At 31.8% G+C, this 18,480-nt stretch overlaps 1 protein-coding gene across 2 annotated transcripts; it reads left to right on the top strand.

The window, feature by feature from the left end:
* The first annotated feature begins 1,931 nt into the window (after positions 1-1,931).
* LOC106664073 (post-GPI attachment to proteins factor 2-like) lies at positions 1,932-17,592 on the top strand. 2 transcript variants are annotated; one of them, XR_001340132.2, is made up of 6 exons: positions 1,932-2,258; positions 2,414-2,616; positions 10,206-10,473; positions 10,546-10,758; positions 14,055-14,276; positions 15,165-17,592. XR_001340132.2 is itself a non-coding variant. In XM_014389452.2 (5 exons), the coding sequence occupies exons 2-5, from the start codon at positions 2,440-2,442 to the stop codon at positions 14,192-14,194; spliced, it is 798 nt and encodes a 265-aa protein (XP_014244938.1). In that variant the 5' UTR covers positions 1,932-2,258; positions 2,414-2,439; the 3' UTR covers positions 14,195-15,125. The 2 variants fall into 2 exon arrangements, 1 of the variants encoding a protein (XP_014244938.1); XM_014389452.2 differs by lacking the exon at positions 15,165-17,592 and having other exon boundaries at positions 14,055-15,125.
* Positions 17,593-18,480: the final 888 nt, after the last annotated feature.

Raw genomic sequence — 18,480 nt, 5'->3', positions numbered from 1 at the left:
ATAAAAGATGGCGTCAGTGGGCCGTGTCGTCTGAGAGGCTTTTGCGTGTCAAGAGTACGATTCGTAGATGGCCCCCCGAGAACCTGAGCCGTAAACAAGGAATCATCCTTACGATATTAAGAATAGGCCATACACGGTTGACACACGGGCACCTGTTCTTGGGCTGAAGCCCACGCAGGTGCCCCTTATGCAGAGAAAGGTTGCTCGATGTGACCCACATACTGGAAACATGTCATGCCTTGGCTCCCTACATGGAGCGTGTCGGCATGCCATTCAATCTGAAAATGGTACTCGAGCACTGCAGCGGGTTTCTGGGTCCCCTGTTCCGCTTTTTAGGGGAAATTGGGATTTTTTTTATTGTATGTAATATATCTTATGTGTTGTGTGTCTATGTTTTGTCTGAGTGCGTGTATTTATTAGCGTGAATGGCGAGGTGTGAGGGTGAAATATAACATCATCATCGCCCCTCGAACGTTGAGAGCGTATGAGTAGTATGTTCGAGGTCGATGGCGGAATATTTATACAAGTACTCCATCGACCCCAATCTAGATTAGTTTGAGTATAGGTCGGTGGAGGAATATCAAGTACTCCACCGACCAAATGGAATGAGTGTATTGTATGGATGTATTTATGTGTATGAATGTATTTATTTGTACATTTAACAAATACATTTAGGATGTGGAAATGTGAATTTATACAATGCAAAATGTAAACATTGTTTGTAAATCCCAGGCCCTGAAGATGATCTCAATAAAAGATCGAAACGTTGGCACGATAAAGAAAATGTTTTTCTAAACCTACATCACACCCGACCGCATCTCACGATATCTGAATAACTATCGATTAACGGTCACTAATCTCTACACATTATTAGTAGTATTTAAACATTTTGTTAGACAAAAAGGATATACAGTTGACTCTTGTTAATACAAAACTTGATAATTCTGATTTCTTGATAATACGAACTCCTCAGCAGGTCACTTTGGTGTTTCCTAATTATTTACCTAATTAATTAACAATAACAATTCAACTGCATATTACCTACCAATTACTGATTTACTTACCAATAATATTTGAACTTCATTTGACCTCCAGTTACTGAATTAATTAACAATAACGATTCAACTTCATCTGACATACCAGTTACTGATTTAATTAACAATAACATTTGAACTTCATATGACATATCAGTTACCTAATTAATTAACAATAACAATTCAACTGCATATCATCTACCAGTGACTGAATTAATTACCAATAATATTTGAACTTCATTTGACCTCCAGTTACTGAATTAATTAACAATAACGATTCAACTTCATATGACTTACCAGTTACTGATTTAATTAATTAACATTTGAACTTCATATGACACCAGTTACAGAATTCAGCTGCTTTGCGAGGTTTATTTTGTGGTCTTTTTTCATTTGACCATTGATTAGGAATCATACTGGATGGAGTGTATGTGACCATGGTGGTGTATAACCAATCCTGGGATTTATTGGACAGTTTTTGCTGCATAATCTCTTGCTAATGTTTAGTATTGTCTTGGCCTTATTGTTTGCCTGTATGTCTTAAGGCTATACCTAGGTACTTAGATTCTTTATGGTATCATCTTTCAGTGCGGGTTGTTTTTAAGTTTAGCTCTTGGATGTACTTCCGAGTGCAAAATGTGTTTTCCCTTGAAGGGTTTTGGCGATAGAAATTATAAAAGTCGGTAGCCCCAATCAAAGATTTAAATTTGAACACAAATTATTCTCATTTTGAAAAAAGACTTTTGAAGGATTGGTTGTGAGTAGTAGCGAGGAGTGTGTTTTGTGGTCGTTGGGCGTGATTCGCCCTTCGCCAAAATTCGTGGACGGCGTTTTTCGGTAAATTTGCTCCTTATCGTCGTCCCATTGGCAAGCGTGCTTCCCACCGAACACTGATTCCAACCCTGATGTTTTCTTCCGTAAAAACCTGCCGGGCAAACGGTCCACCTCCTCGACACCGCCGTCGGTAAATAAGCCCCCTTTTTTCCCGTGATCTACGCAACGTAAATTGAAATTTACGCATCGTCTCGCCCACCGCCTGATTCCGGCGGCCGGCCCAGCCACCCGTTCGTTCAGATTTTTGGAAAAAACCCCTTAAACATCCGAATTCCGAAAATGGAAGGGAATTTGACGAGCCGAGGGTCTCATCTCGAATTTGTTACGCCGAAGGCCGAATAACGTTTATGAAAAAGATGGTCTCGTAAATTAACAACAACAAATCACTAGGTATCTTGATTCAGCTAACCGTCTTACTTCGATCGTACCTAGACTTAGTGTCTATATTAGATATATACATGTTTAAGTTTACTTTTATCTAGTTCTCCAATTTTATTGCGGTCTTATAGACTGTCCTTTCTTTTTCTTTTTTGTTTTGCCTACAGGACATTTGGGCTTCCATTCGTTAATTATGGATTTAGATCTAACACCGACTAATTCTAAAGTCAATGAAAAAGTGGTCTATTTTAAGATTAGCTTCCGGCAACTATCACTTTTTACTGTTTTACTGCCTCTAATAGCTCTTGTCGTTTGTTTTACCGGAGCTTTTATATTCCAGCAAAGTGAAATCCATGAAACTCATTGTAGGGTAAATCTATTTTATTTAATTTTTACTTTAACAATAGCTGTAAGTGCACTTTGCACACCCCGAAGGAGACTGCCACAATCGAAAAGTCCCACGGTGAACATTCACTTACTCAGAATTTCAAAACTTTATTCATTTTTTTACTTAGTTCACATTGACAGATTTACTATTAACTTAGGCAATAATTACCAACTCATTTTCAAACACTCGTGGGTTTTTGATTGCGCCCTCTTCGGTTAAACAGGAGGTTCCTCACTGAAGATGACGCATTGTTCGAATGACATCAAAAGCCCATGAATGTAGACCCAGTGTCATTTCGACAATGCTTTGTTCTCTCTGTAAACAAAGAATCAAAAATATCCTTGTCTAAAATATCTGGTCAGTAAGTGACAGTTCGCTGTGTTCATTTATATTATTTATTGTATTTTTCCTTCTTGATTTTTCTTTAGGACCTCTGAATCTATAACTTTAGGAGGGTAACTGTTAATATAATAACCATTTTAGACATTTGTATTGTAGAATATATTTAGGGATGATTCACTTTATTTTTTTATATTTTTTTTTTTTACTTTTACAGACTCAAATTTCCATTCCATTGCCTTGCTTTACAATTCCTAGGCTTTCAATTGTTTATGTCCAAGCTTTTTATTCTCCTATTTACAAAGAGAACAGTAGCGTAGTATTGTTGAACCACTTGATGGATTTTGATGGTTCTCAAATGCGTTTCGGCTTTGCGCCATGTTTCGTCAGACAGGAAGTCCCCACTGAAGATGGCAAAGTGTTCGAATAACAACAAAGACCCGTGAGTGTAGACCCAGTGTCATTTCGACAATGCTCTGTACTCTCTGTAAATAAAGAATCAAAAAGTTCCTTTTCTAAAATGTCCCGTTAACAAATGACAGTTTGCTGTTTATATTTGTATTATTTATTATATTTTACCTTCTAGATTTTTATTAAGTTCCTCCGAATCCTAGAATTCAAGGGGATAATTGTTAAAATAATAAACCTTTTAGACATTTATGTTGTGGAATTTATAGATCCAGAGAACCTAAGGCTAAATCTAGCGCAAAAACGTAAATCGCCACTGTCACTTACAAGCCAAACATTATAATTGAGAAAAGGATTTTTTTATTCTTGTATTTTCAGAGAGAACAGTATCATTGTTGAATCACTGTGGGTATTTGATATAACTCAAATACTTATTTTATGCCATATTTGGTTGAATTTCCCACTCTCACTGAAGATGACACTACGTGTTTGAGTAACATCAAAAACCCTCAAATGTAGACCCAATGCTCTATATTCTCTGTAAATTAAAAACCAAAAGATCCTTTTCTAAAACGCTTGGTTTTTTTTTTTTTTTTTTAATATGTTTAATATTTATTATATTTTCATCTAGATTTTGCTTTAGGTTTTTTTTAAACTAATCCTCTTAAATTTATAGATCCAGAAACCAAAGCCTAAATCTTGGAGAGAAATATAATAATATAAACCGAGACTGTCACTAACAGGCATAACATTAGAATTTTAAAAAAGTTGTTTTTTCCTTTTATTTAATAACTCAGACCGATAAAGAAGGATCTTTCTCCTCTTTACAGAGAGTACATAAAACCATTAATGAACAACCGGCTTTCATGGTTCAATTCCAGTTGTGTTCATTGACTCAGTGACTGTCAACTTTATTGTCAATGTTTAACTTTCTATTGGTCAGTGGATGGATCTATGGCTAAGCCGAAGTGAGAAAATTTCGTACAACGTTTCGATGATTTATTTCCTCATTTTCAAGGCTGGAAATGCCACACTCAACATGTCTTTCGATTCTTTGGTTATTGAGCATTGAATGTTTTTTTTATATGTTCTTTTAAGCTGTTCAGTATTTATTGTTTGATAAGAGATTGCCTTTTCATATTGCATTTGACTTGAAAAAATAAAATAAATTCTGAAGTTAACATGTTTTTCTTGATTCAGCTTGGCCGTAGGCCCATCCACCAACCGATAAAACTCACAATCATCTTGTTTATATATTTGATTATATTTATGAAATATTTTTCAAGATAAGAAAGTTTTTAATTAAAGACATTCCTAATTTGCAGATAGATAAGATGAACAGACACTGTAAGTAAAGGATTTTTTCCCTCTTTAAGATAGTGTAAAATATTTGTTGATAACGTCCTTTTAACTTGATTCATACATTAACAACCCTGAAGTTCCTCTTGTCCAAACTTAATCAAGAAATGTGCTGTTTGTTTTAAGAAAATCTGTTCTCCTACAAATACTTGCAACTTCACGAACGAATTTAATAATAAAAATGTGGGCTTAGCCTGTTTTAGGTTTTAAATCGAATAGTTGTGGCAGTCTTCTAGACATGGGTATTTAACATGCTTGTATATATTTTTTTGTTTTAATTGAAAATTTTATTTAGCATGTTAACTCGCCCAAATCGCATGTTCTTGAAAGAGATTTCATTATCTTTTTACTTAATGTGACTCCCTAATGACATTATGCCCTTGAGTCTTTATCAACGAAACATGAATAAAAAATGTGCTTGATTCTGTCTTTCCTCTTATTGTGAATATTAAACTCAATTTGATGGGTTATTTTTATGGTCTTTAACGCTGCTATTCTTAGAGAAAATTGTGGGCAATGTCTTAATATTTTTTATATGCTTTATTTATATTTTTTATTTTATATATTTTTATATAATTTTATTTTTATATTTTTTATGTATTTATTCTTTTTTATATTTTATTTTTATTATTTATCCCTAACCGTATTTTTTATATTAAAAATCACAAGCCCTATTTAAAAGAAAACTCTCTGGTTCTTTCATATGGAACTGCTTTATTTTAAATTATCTTGATGTGATTGATCTTTCTTTTTTACAGTATTAATTATAATTTTTCTTTTATTTATACATACTTACAATTACATCCATAGACTAAAAAACAAATTTAATTCATCATAGTGTTTCATTCTTACAGTTTACAAATCTGTCAAGTTCATTGGTGATTACACAGACCATATTTGAATCAGTTCATTGATGTTGGTCGGTTCAGTTAATCAAAACGGTTCTGATATCTGAATTAAAACTAAAGAGGAAAATTATGAAAATACAGTACAGATAAAGCATTCTAACATTCTTAATGATTTCATTATTCACCTGTTCACTATTTTTATAAATCAATTATTTTTTTACCTTCCCATAATTGGACGACTAATATGTTGCAAAAAACAAAAAAAAAGATTAAATTGATATCCCTAACAGAATTGATCGTTTTACGAGATATGTTAAAAAGACAAAGCGCTATATCAAATCAAGTGTTTTTTTTCCCTAAAAATTTATTAGCACTTCCACACACTGGCCAGCTCTAGTGCACAAACAAATCAAGATTTTAATTCCATTCCATGACAATGACAAAAAATTGGCCTGTCCGTTGTTACTTGGTTCAGTTTCATAAGAAATTCACTTTTTTTTGTGCAAAGCCTTATTTGGAACAGAGCCAAAAAGGACACTGCTCCACATAGAATTTCTTGAGAAGCTTGTTTGTATAAGATATGGATTAGTTTCTTAAACTGCAATACGATAACGCTTTAACTTCAGAGGACTTATCCACAACAGAAGTAATTAACATTAACGCTTCAAATACCGAGGATCTAGCAGGACTGAATTAATTATCAATAGAAATTAATCTTAATTATGTCAAATAATCGTAAAATCTCCAGTGGATTGATCTGTTCTCTTAGGTAATCGCTTAAATCTCCATTTTTATAATATCCCTGCGACATATGTCAAGTCATTGGCCACATTCTTTTCATACTTATTTTAGACTTACATAACATAAAACATCAAAAATATAAATACAAAAGTACATATAAAAAAAACTTTTCTTGATTTTGTGTGCATGCTAATTGCATGTGTCAAATAATTAACATCAGCCTGTATAGATAACGTTTTGTTTACTGTTATGTAGCACATTGTAAGTTTAGTGTGTACAATGCTAACACCCTGTCAAAAATCATTTTGGAAGCTTTATATTATTTATTTTTATTAAACCTACTACGCCAATAGTCAGAATAAAGTGTTCAAATGGAATATAAATTTTTGTTTGAATTTAAATTTATTTAATTTTTGCTCAAAACTTGATCCCATTGTCAGATTTGTGATTCTAGCGTTATAAAACCCTTGGATACCAACTTTCACGGAAGTCGGTGTAAATTAATTTTTTCACTGATAATTTCACCTCTGACATTCCTAGTCCATTTCTCGAAAGCTAGTAAACTGATTCTCATGGTTGACAATTGTTTTAAAGAAATTGTCAACTGCATTTTATAACTGAATAAAATATTAATATCGGATGTGTGCGGTGTTTAGTCAATGATTATTCCGAGATCGTGATACGCGGTCTGGTGTTGTTAGAAAAACATTTTCTTTATTGTGCCAACGTTTCGATCTTTATTGAGATCATCTTCAGGGCCTGGGATTTATAAACATTGTTTAAATTTTACAAATACATGCAGGATGTGAAAAAATGAATTTACAATGCTAGAAATTCATGTTTTCACATCCTACATGTATTTGTAAAATTTAAACAATGTTTATAAATCCCAGGCCCTGAGATGATCTCAATAAAGATCAAAACGTCGGCGCAATAAAGAAAATATTTCTAAAACCTACGTCACACCAGCCCACATCTCACGATCTCCGAATAATCATTAATATCAAACTATTATTTCCATTAAACAAAAAAAAAGTTAATTTTTGACAAATAATTTTCCAAATTTGTTGTTTTCTTATAGAAATGTCTTATATATTTTAATGGAATGTCCGTCGTTAAAAAGTTACATTCCTCTTCTTTAAAATGGTCTGTTTAACAGTGAAATCCTTTTAGCCCTTTTTGAATAATAGCGATTTAATCAGATATTCTGATGACTTCTCAAAAATTGAAAAATTTTAGAGGTCTCTAGAGTTGCTAAAACGAAATTTTCCATTACTTTTATAAAAAAGAAAAGAAGAAAAAAATAAATGACCTAGTTTACTTGAATACTGTTAGGATTTTAGAAATTTTTTGGTTATGGATAATCTTTAATAGCTTTTACTATATTTTTATTACAATCTACATGAAAAATGGTGTAAAATGTTATATTCACATCTTGGTTTGAGCAAGTAGAAAAGTGAAATAAAAATATTAAAAAATGGAAAATTTCAACTTAATTTTTTTTGTGCAAAACCAGGGCCTATTCATAAGAAGTGGTGGATATGTGTCCAATATTTTCGAGTTAGAATTACCAAAAAAAGTTTGGTCTAAATTCATCAGATGCTTTTGACATTTCGCACATCTTCAGTGTGTATCCAAGATAAACAGACTAGAAAATTTTTGTCGGTTCAAATTATTGTAGAAAGTCTGGTTTTGTTCTGGTACTTAACTTCTGGTTACGTTCTGGTACTCTACTTAATTTTTTGGTATAATTTTTAAATGCATCAGCTATGAATGCTAATGGTGTTGGAGGGTTAAAAAATGTGTGTTAATTAATTTCTTTCTTTAGTTACTTGTGTTGTGCTTAATCCCAAAAAAAGTTCAATGTAGTATTGACTAATATATATATATATGTATATATAAAGTTTTTTTTTATAAACATAAGTAACATTCTGAATAAAGCTTCCATTTTTGATTAAATTAACAAATTAATAATCTGTAGCACTATACAGTGACTCCACCAGATAAGAGACACCCTCTTAACTTTTTGCCGTTGCAATTCCAAATGGTAAAACCCATTTTTATTTTCAACCTAGTGTTTTTCTGTTATTAGCTTTTTGAAATTCAGGACAATATGACGCTACTATGATTTGGTTCCCAAGCAAAGCCCACACTTGAACTACTTGGTGCTGGGTCTAACATGTAATGTGAGGGTTTTCACTCGACCAAGTTCGAAAATTCCAGCTGTCATATTCCATTGTTTGTAAATTTGGGTTCATCTCTCCACAAACACTTGGATAAAAAATGGAGTTATTTGTTTAAAACGATATTGATGGAGGCAAACAATCTTAAGCGCCTCTCTTCATCTCCAGGGCGCAAGCCTTGAACGATATGCACTTGGCAAGGGAGCATTCTGCAAGAATGAAGGTCCTTCCATACAGTGTTTTTGCTGAAATTCAAGATAAACTGGGCAGATAAACTAAAGAGACTTGAAAGGAATAACTAAATCAATTGAATAAGTATTCAGAAATCGTGAGATGCGGTCTGGTGTGATGCAGGTTTCAGAAAAACATTTTCTTTATCGTGCCAAAGTTTCGATCTTTATTGAGATCATCTTCAGGACTCAAAGTGTTTGTCTTCTGTGTAATTGTGCCATTCTTGCGTATCGTGTTGAAAGTGACAGAGAAAACAAACACTTTGAGCCCTGAAGATGATCTCAATAAAAATCGAAACGTTGGCATGATAAAGAAAATGTTTTTCTAAACCTACATCACACCAGACCGCATCTCACGATTTCTGAATAATTATCGATTAACGGTCACTAATCACCACACAATTGAATAAGTATTCAGAAATCGTGAGATGCGGTCTGGTGTGATGCAGGTTTCAGAAAAACATTTTCTTTATCGTGCCAAAGTTTCGATCTTTATTGAGATCATCTTCAGGACTCAAAGTGTTTGTCTTCTGTGTAATTGTGCCATTCTTGCGTGTCGTGTTGAAAGTGTTACACAGAAGACAAACACTTTGAGCCCTGAAGATGATCTCAATAAAGATCGAAACGTTGGCACGATAAAGAAAATGTTTTTCTGAAACCTACATCACACCAGACCGCATCTCATGATTTCTGAATAATTATCGATTAACGGTCACTAATCACCACACAATTGAATAAGTTTCATTATCTCATTAAACTATGAATTTGTCAGCATAGCTTGTTTCAAAGATTAAAATAGTGCATTAGCCGGTGAAATGTTACAGAGATAAACAATAATTTTGTATCTGAGATCAAAAAATAGTCAGTTTTTGGTTTTATTATTAAAAATATATATAACTCCGAAAAATTGAGAAAGAGATCTGAAACCAAAATTCACTAAAAAACAAAAAAATTGTAGTTTTTAAATACACAAAGAAAAAATAGGTACTCCAATTTAAAATAGGAAAGTTTAGTTTGATATTTTGTGTTATCCTGGACAGTTCAGAAGAACTCATAACATAGAAAAATACTAGGTTGAAAATAAAGAAGAGGGTTACCATTTGAAATTATTTTCTACGACAGAAAGCAAAAATGTTCAGGGGGTGTCTCAAATCTGGTGGGACAGACACCCTATGTTTTTTTTTCTAAAAGTTTCCTTTTAATTTTCTTGCATGCAAGCCTTGCAAAACTTTCATTTGCATTTTATTGTGATCGCTCTCAGTACTTTAGTCGTTGGTGTAGTGTGTACCCTTTATTTCACTTAGAATTTACATTCTTAGGCGTAATGAAATCAAATTTAGTTACTTTTCCGTATATCCTGTGGGAAATAAAATGTAATTATCAACTTAAAACATCTTGTATTTTTAATTTTTACATTATTTATTCCTGATGTTATTGTTTATTGAATGTTTAACCCATTGCAGGTTTACAATGTAATTCCTTCTATTAGTGCCATTACTGGTATCAGCCCTGAGCGATACCTTTGGAGATCTTCTATAGCACTTCATCTTGGGCCAAGATTTTTAATTGCCTCCGTTTACTATAATTATTACACTAAACGTATAAAATCTCTGACCAATTATGATGACCAGATTAAATGTTTCAAATTGGTGACTGTCAGTTACTGGCTGAATATCATAGAAATATCAGCACTGATTGGTGTCACGTATATATCCAATCAAGATAATTACCGTAAGTCTGTTTCAGTTTGTGCCTGTAACGAAGAAATAGAGGAAAATTTATAATACTGATTTTTGCTTTCAGCAATTCATGAGAAGATATTTATCACCTTCATGACTAGTTCATTAGTGTATATGTTAATATCATTAATGGTATTTAAACGTACTCACCAAAGTATGACTAAGTCTCAACAGTTTTCATATAATATAAAGAAGGGACTTTTTGTTACATCTATAATTTGTACCGCCGGACTTGTCATCTTCTTTATGAAGCACAGATTTTTTTGTCATGATTTAGGTAAGCATATATTAGTATATTAGTAGTTTGTTTTGTAAGTTGATACTAGTTTGAAAATCACAGGTTTTTTTTCCAATTGTTTTTAATATGCTAACTTTCACCCGACCTTCATTTATCAAAGTTAAAAGGAAGGATTCATGCAATTCAAAGTATTGAATCATCCTAGAAATCATATGATGAGTTGGCAATGAACTGATGTTATGTTTTCTTTGACAGTAATTTCCTCATATGTGGCTCTTTAAAATTTCTGTATAGTACAGTGGAGCTAATCTGAACATGTTTTAGTTAGTGGCATTTTTTTAAATTTTATTTGTATTATTATTATTATTATAATTTTTTAATATGGTCAGTTACTTTTAACTTTGCCCGCTACAAACTCTACTGTCAATTTTTTATTGAACTTTCATCTAAACATTGTGAGGTCTGTGTGATGGTCCTTTCTAAAAGTTTTGGTTGGTCAGAAGTTTCGACTTGTCGCCATCATCAGTAGCAGGCTTTAAATAAAATGATCATAAACACTGAAGTTGGCGAGAAGGAGTAACTAAGAGGATAGGCAGACCACCAAAATGATCCAAAACGACACTACCATCTTTGTCCTTTTTTTCTTTCTTTCCAAACTCCTAGCCTATTTTTCAATGTATATCACCTGACCTAAACTATTCTGAATTACTGAATTATTCTTCTAATCTGAACAAGGCTCGGTCCCAAACAGTTAGTACTGTATAATTTGTCATATAATATTTGTATTAGTAAATATTTGCTTGCCTTTTTTCTATTCTTTGCCGGCTATGTGTCAGGATTAAATTTTCAATTAATGAAATAATCCCTCTCTCAACTGTTGGGTGCAGTTGGGTTGAGTCTGCAGTCGCTAGTGGTTAGAGCATCTGACTCGTATTTGCCACGTTAGTGGAGTTCAAATCCTGGCACAGCCCTTGGTGTTTTAATTGAAAAATGAAAAACATTGCAAAGTGGTTTGATCCCTCATCCGCTTAGGGTATTTGGGAATTAAGCCCTCTTTTACCACAGAAATTAATAACCATAATTTTCATTTCAACTGAAGATTTTGTGCAGTCCTCACATAATGCTACTAATCGACAAAAAATTTCTTTATTTTGTTTATTTATTTTCGACGATTGGATGTGAAAATCATAGCATCGCGAGAATTTCTAGTTCATTGGATTAAAAAAAAAAAAAAAAAAATCAGCTATGGATTGTATTGTATTGATCAGGTTTGATTGTCGCTATCTGAATTGAGACCATAAACCGTGAGTGCATGCTGGAAAGTTATTTGACCCGCACGTCATAAAGAGAATGTCGTTGTTTCCTTCAAAATATGGCAGAAATACCTGACATTGAATTTAGCATGTGAAATTCGATGAACTTGTCAGGAGATAATGAAGAAACGATAAACCTAGCAAAGACAAAATAATATAGACTGTCCGAGCCAAAAAGTTACTATGTATGATAAATATAATCAATATAAGTTCTTAAATTTTCCCAATTTTCAATTGGTTCTCCTTAGTTAGTACCTTTAACATTTTCTAATTTTAAAAATGTTTAATTATTGTTATTCATAAGGATTGCAGAGGCACACAATATGAATTTTTTTATATATTCGTAAAATAAATCCGTAGCATTTTTTGATTGTAAATGCAATTAAAATTTCAGGTACTTAAAAAAATAAAACAAAAAATAATCAAACTATAAATGAACCATTTTTTCTTCAACCTTTTGCTATATTTCATGTAATTTTGTAATTCCGTGCTCCCAGAACTTCTCTGGTTTTTGGGCGAGGAACTATTCACCATGTTATCAGCAGTCCTCAAGTAAGGTTTATCACATCAATAGAGTTTTTCAGAGAATAAGTGAAAATCTGAAGGGGCAAGGTGAATACACTGGGTGGCCAAACGCCAGCAATTTATGGCGCATCTACAGAGAAATAGGGCGAGAGCTATGTTGGTAGAAAACAATCCTCTTGCCATTAACTAATAATAATTTTTGGTCCAATGTTGTTTTTAAACGCTCCAATTGTGTGCAGTACGCACTAGAATTAATGGTTTATTGGGAGAAAGAAACTTGTAAAGCAGCACCACCTTCCAGTCTCCCAAAATTCACCACACTTTTTAAGTTGTGTATTCCAGCTTTTGGAGTAGACAGTGGGTGTGTTTTTCATTTTCCACAGGATTTTCCTCTCTGAATATTGTTCTAAAGAAACTTTTCACCTCTAGTTACAATACCTTGCCATTTTACCGACAGTTAAATGCTTACTCAGGCTGAACCCATGCCCCTGCAAGACCAGAACAACACACAGAAAAAAAGGGCGCCTGGAGCGACACCTCATAGCACTCTAAGCTAGTTTATAGGTAGTTTGGTTAACATACCACACTGAGGTTATGCACACACCACCATTGTCCACATCCCCAACAAAATCCAGGTTAACAAAGAAACCCAATAGCTCCTCAGTGCTACCCCACTGTGATGGCCCCAACCCCGAGAGGACCTACCCTCCACCCCAAATTCTCTTCAAATTAATTATAAATATTTCAATTTTTTACAAATTTAAAAAGCAACGTGTAAATAAATTAATTTTCTGAGGCTATAAGTGTTTCATAAGTAAAAGAATTTTCAATTATATTAACCAAAAATGCTGTCTTTGTAAACTCCGCTTGCTGTTCCTCAAATTCCTTGCAGTAAAAATGTCTCAATCTTTTTGTCGCACTAAAATTGGCCTTGTACATTGCATTTTAAGAGAGGGATCGCAGATGGAGATGTGGTTAATAAATTCTTCAGAAAACGCGAGGAACCCATATATCACTATGAAAAACATATCAATCTTGTCTCAGATGTTTCAAACGCTTGTGTCAGATATGTTTAATGCGAAAGCAACAAAACCTTGGATTTGATCAACGTTAATGGTTGAAAGACGCCCAGAGCGCTTTGCGTCTTCCAAATCAAAATTTTCTCTTCTGAGCCATGCTTTCTCCTGAAACATCACCATACACATCACAAATTTTCCTAGCAGTCTTAGCTGAGGTAATAAAAAAAATTTAAAAAAAGTTTCCCTTCGTTTTAAAGAACGCTTGTAAAAATACAATGTCTCGAACGAAACCTGATGAAAAAACACCCTTTTTAGTATGCATAAACGATAATAATTTAAATAAACATTGATTAAAAACAGAAGAGGGTTAAAATCGAATAATTGAAAAGCACTACGGATTTATTTTACAATCCCACATTATTAACTTTTTTGTAACTTAATCGCTGGTTACTGTATATTTTTATTTTCTTGATTTCAGCATTCTCCTGGTTTGCATTGTGCGAATATATTATTGCAGCGGCAAACATGGGATATCATGTAACCGTATTCTTGGATTTTCCCCAGGAATATATTATGATTGCTTCCCCGTCAATCTCAACATCAGAAAAATCGGATTAATTTAAATTTGTTCTCATAATTGATATTTTGAGTTGTTTATAATCTTCATTGATCAACTTGAATATGTTGGCTCTGTAACAAGGTACATGTTCATACCAACTGTTGTCAATCTTCCAGTAGTCATAAGCGAACTAAAGTTCACTTATTTTGTACATAGTAAATATTTTATTGTAAATTAAATCTCAAAATATTAATAACCTTAAATGAATCGATTACAATTTACTTTTAAAAAGTGATTGGCTGTCTTAACATTGATATAATTTACTAGAGGAACAGATGTTAACTATCAGCATAAATTGAATGAAAGGTAATATTTTGCCGTTTTATGACCCATTTAAAGAGAAGTCAGTGCGTGTGCACACAAGTGTATGTAAGTATGAATATACACGTTTATTTAGGTGCTTCCCCGTTCAAGATACTGTTCTTTCATCACCTGTTCTCTAGTACATTATTTAAATAATGTAAATAACACCTTGAAAGTAAAATGCAATGCAAAGGTTTAAATAGGTAAAATTGTTACAGTAAGAATGAATGTTTTATATGTGATTCCATAACTTTAGTAATATTAAATATATGTGCCTTCTATTAGTCCACTATTAATGAATTTGCACACAATTAATTGACAAAAACAATTGTATAAAAATTCGTTTACCACTTTTCTTCTAAAAGAACTTTGTGTAAAATTAAGGATTTATTTATCTTTATTTTTTGATTTATATTGTTATATTTAATAATGAAAGAATTCAAAGATATTAAACCAAAGAAAAATATTCAACAAAATTAAGAGATTAGGAGTCAGATGAAATTAGGTCAGTGATGCTTATATACCATCCGATTTTCTTAAATGAATGGTACAATTTAACTATTTTAGCAATTTTTTAAAAAAAAAGATGTATAATATAAAGTAATGAATTAAAATATTGAATGTATTATTAACATTTCTAAAACTATACTTAAAATTGTTTTTCAGGTCGAGAAGGAAAAAAGTCCACGATATTAAATGTGTTTAACTTTGTAATATCAATAAAAAATTATTTAAAAAATATTGCCAAGTCATAGATTTGTAAAGTCTATAATTTTTAAGAAAATAATTATGTTCTTTGTCTTTCATTCTTTGTAGTAATCAATAACTTAAAAAAGATAAAAAAGACAGTGGTTTTTCTGGTATTTGAAATACTTCTCACCACAATATCTAAGATTGCTCAAAAATATTTAAATTTTTGCTTTTAGCAAAAGAATGTGTAAATATTGAAAAGGTGTATTTTTGTATTTATAGTGTAGGTGAAAAAGTTATACAATTAGTGGTTAAATTGTGTGAATATGTTTTCAAACGATAAAAAACAGGGGTTGTGACCATTTGTCAACTATTACCTCATTTTGATTGAACCATTTTATTGTAGATGCACATTAGACAATTCGGTTACAATGTTGGAATTATTTTTAAAAACCAATTTTAGATATTTTTGAGCCATCTTAAAAGTTAGGTGATAATTTTTACTCATTTTTGGCAGCTTTTTTTTCAGTCATTTCAATATTTACACAACAGTGATCCAGATGTTAAACATGTTTGTTTTCAACAGGACGAATAAACTCTATTATTAGGAGTAGCAGAAAGTTGATTTCAAATGTTTTATTTAAGATCCAAAAAATGTATGGTTTAATTGGAATTGATAAATTAAATAAAAAAATTGTCTGAAAATGGTAAAAACGACTTGCATTATTCAATGAAATTTGTGATTTTCTTTTTATAGGAATTTTCAAATTATACGCATACTAATTAACTTGCATAACGAAGGCTCATTTCAAAATGTATTATCAGTTGACTTGGTCCGATTAAATGGTAATTGTATATTTTTAAATTAATAATTTTTCTAACGTTATTACATAAAGATTTTTGAAATTGGCCTATTATTGGGAGGAAGCGTTTCAATCATGTAGAAATAATGTGATGATTGCATTGTCGATTAATAATGTATAGTAACATCTACAATTATTCATCTTGATTGTATACTAGTCGAAATCTGCTCGGTCTTTGCTTTTGTTTTCTTAACAAAATTGACACTTTTCAAAAAAGCTCGAGTGTTTTCTTGTATATTTTGTTTTAATAGAAGTTTTTGTTGACTTATTTTGCTTGTTTCTTTTTATAAGAATGATAAAAGGTGACAATTGTCTCTTATTTATTCACAGATTTGTATTTTATTTGGAAAAACGTTTAAAAGGGGAATCAAAATTTGTGAACAGAAACTTAATCATATCTTTATAACATTGGCTTGGTTTTTTTTAAACAAATAGATGCATCACCCGGTTGTGTTTATGCGGGCCAATTAAGTAGGATTTTACAAGCACATATTACAACTAGAACGTCTTTGTGGCGATGTTTCACATTGAGCCCTGTAGGAAAAACTATCCAAGTCTAGCCGGGTAATGTTAAGTTTTTGTGCAAATGTAACCGCTTTACTAATTTAGCGAATGTAAAATTTTTGTTAACAGATGAAAACATGAAACTTTTGTTATTAAAATTAATTATTTATTGCGATGTCAAGGGAAAATGGACATCACTGAAATGGTTCAACAAAGGTTATAACAAATTGTTCCTATATCTTTCTAAACTTCTAATTGTTTAGCCTATTTTTATTTTATCTTGAACCATTAACTTCCTATTAGCCTGTAAGTGCCAGCTTCCGAGAAAATGGTAAAATAAAACACAAAAAAAGTGGATGCTCTTCGTGTAGTTGCTTGCACACCTCACATTTTACAAATATTTTCAACTCTGTTGATATATTTCCAATACCGACTTATTAAACAGTTTGATTTTGGATTTAAAGTTAGTCTGTGAGTCGGTTAACGCATGTTGAACTGGCACAGGGTCTGTCTACACTCGCCAGTTTTGCTGTTACAGTTCCTCACTGAAGATGTATATCGAGTACATAAAAACCTACGAGCATAGGTCGACCCATTGTCAGCAATGCAACTCTGTACTTTGTAAATAAAGAATAAAAACATTATTTTCTAAAATGTTTGGTCTGTAAGTGACAGTCGCTGTTTATATTATTATTATATTTTTCCTCTAGATTTAGCTTTAGATTCTCTGAATCTTAAGAATTTAAGAGGATAATAGATCAAATAATAATCCTTTTAGGCATTATGTTGTAGAATATTTAGAGGTTGTTCAATTTACTTTGTTATTTGTAAAAGAACGATTGTTAAAACCATAAAGAAAACTGTTATTTTGAAAAACACAAATTGCCAATCCTTTGCCCGTCTAGGCTTTCAAGAGTTTTATTTCCAGGTTTTCTTTGTGGCTTGCATTTTACATTTATAAATTTTAAATATGTAAATATATTAAGCGCCCTGGATATTGCAAGTTTGATAAACATAAATAAATAATATTTTTTTAATAATGTCGTTAATTATTATACTTCCATTTAATATTGTATAAGTATTTCTTGACATTCATATTATCTGATTAAAGCTGACACTTTAAGAAGACACTTAAAGAATTTTGGAACCATCCATATGAAACCGTTTTGGGCTTCCATATGCAATTAAAATAGTTTGGTTAAGGAATCTATAATATTTTTGATTAAATTTGGACATATTTCTGTTGTTACTGTTTAATTTTTTTAAAAGATAACTCGCCCTGACTATTTTAGTCAAGTTTGTAACAACTTGTATCACAAAAAAATTCCCCATAATTTTTTCTTTTGATTCTCATGCAGAAATGGCGCTGGCAGTGTCATTAACTTATTGTGTTATTAACTTTCACGGATGTTTTAAATTGAAGCACCTAATTTAGAGTTGATATAAAAATGAGAGGACTTTTTTTCATGCAAGAAAAGTAATTTCGATAATTGTGACAATTGTCTGATGTGTAATAACGTGAACAATATTAAAAATTTATACTTGTACTGTTTAATGTTATATGTACATGAATGTGGTGTTATATATGGATAAAATTATCGACGAATTCTACAATCCAATTTTAAGCGATGTTATGATGATTTCAACAATATTTTGACATTCTGCAAGCATATCATGTACTATCAGAATTTATTGCATGCTCGTGTGAGAGAATGCAGAATACATATTAATGAGAATAGGAATTCATTTATATTAAATGGAATTATGTATGTTTATCTTTCATAGAAGTATATTACACATACAAAGGTTTGTTTAGATTAAATTTGAACAGTTTCTTATTGTTTGTATAAGGACAGGTTGTGTTTTTAGAGATTAGCCAGCTTACCAATTTCAAACGTAAAAATTTTGTTAATAATCTTAACCTT

The sequence above is a fragment of the Cimex lectularius genome, unplaced genomic scaffold (genome assembly GCF_000648675.2).
Source record: "Cimex lectularius strain Harlan isolate CLEC.00 unplaced genomic scaffold, Clec_2.1 scaffold127, whole genome shotgun sequence".
NCBI classification, from domain to species: Eukaryota; Metazoa; Arthropoda; class Insecta; order Hemiptera; family Cimicidae; genus Cimex; species Cimex lectularius.
This window is presented reverse-complemented; position numbering and strand designations above follow the sequence as displayed.

Excerpts from the sequence above, each read along its gene's own strand:
- LOC106664073 (XM_014389452.2), top strand. The coding sequence starts at position 2,440 with ATGGATTTAGATCTAACACCGACTAATTCTAAAGTCAATGAAAAAGTG. Across the intron at positions 10,474-10,545 it reads ATCCAATCAAGATAATTACC|CAATTCATGAGAAGATATTT; the intron begins GTAAGTCTGTTT and ends TTTTGCTTTCAG. Across the intron at positions 10,759-14,054 it reads ATTTTTTTGTCATGATTTAG|CATTCTCCTGGTTTGCATTG; the intron begins GTAAGCATATAT and ends TCTTGATTTCAG.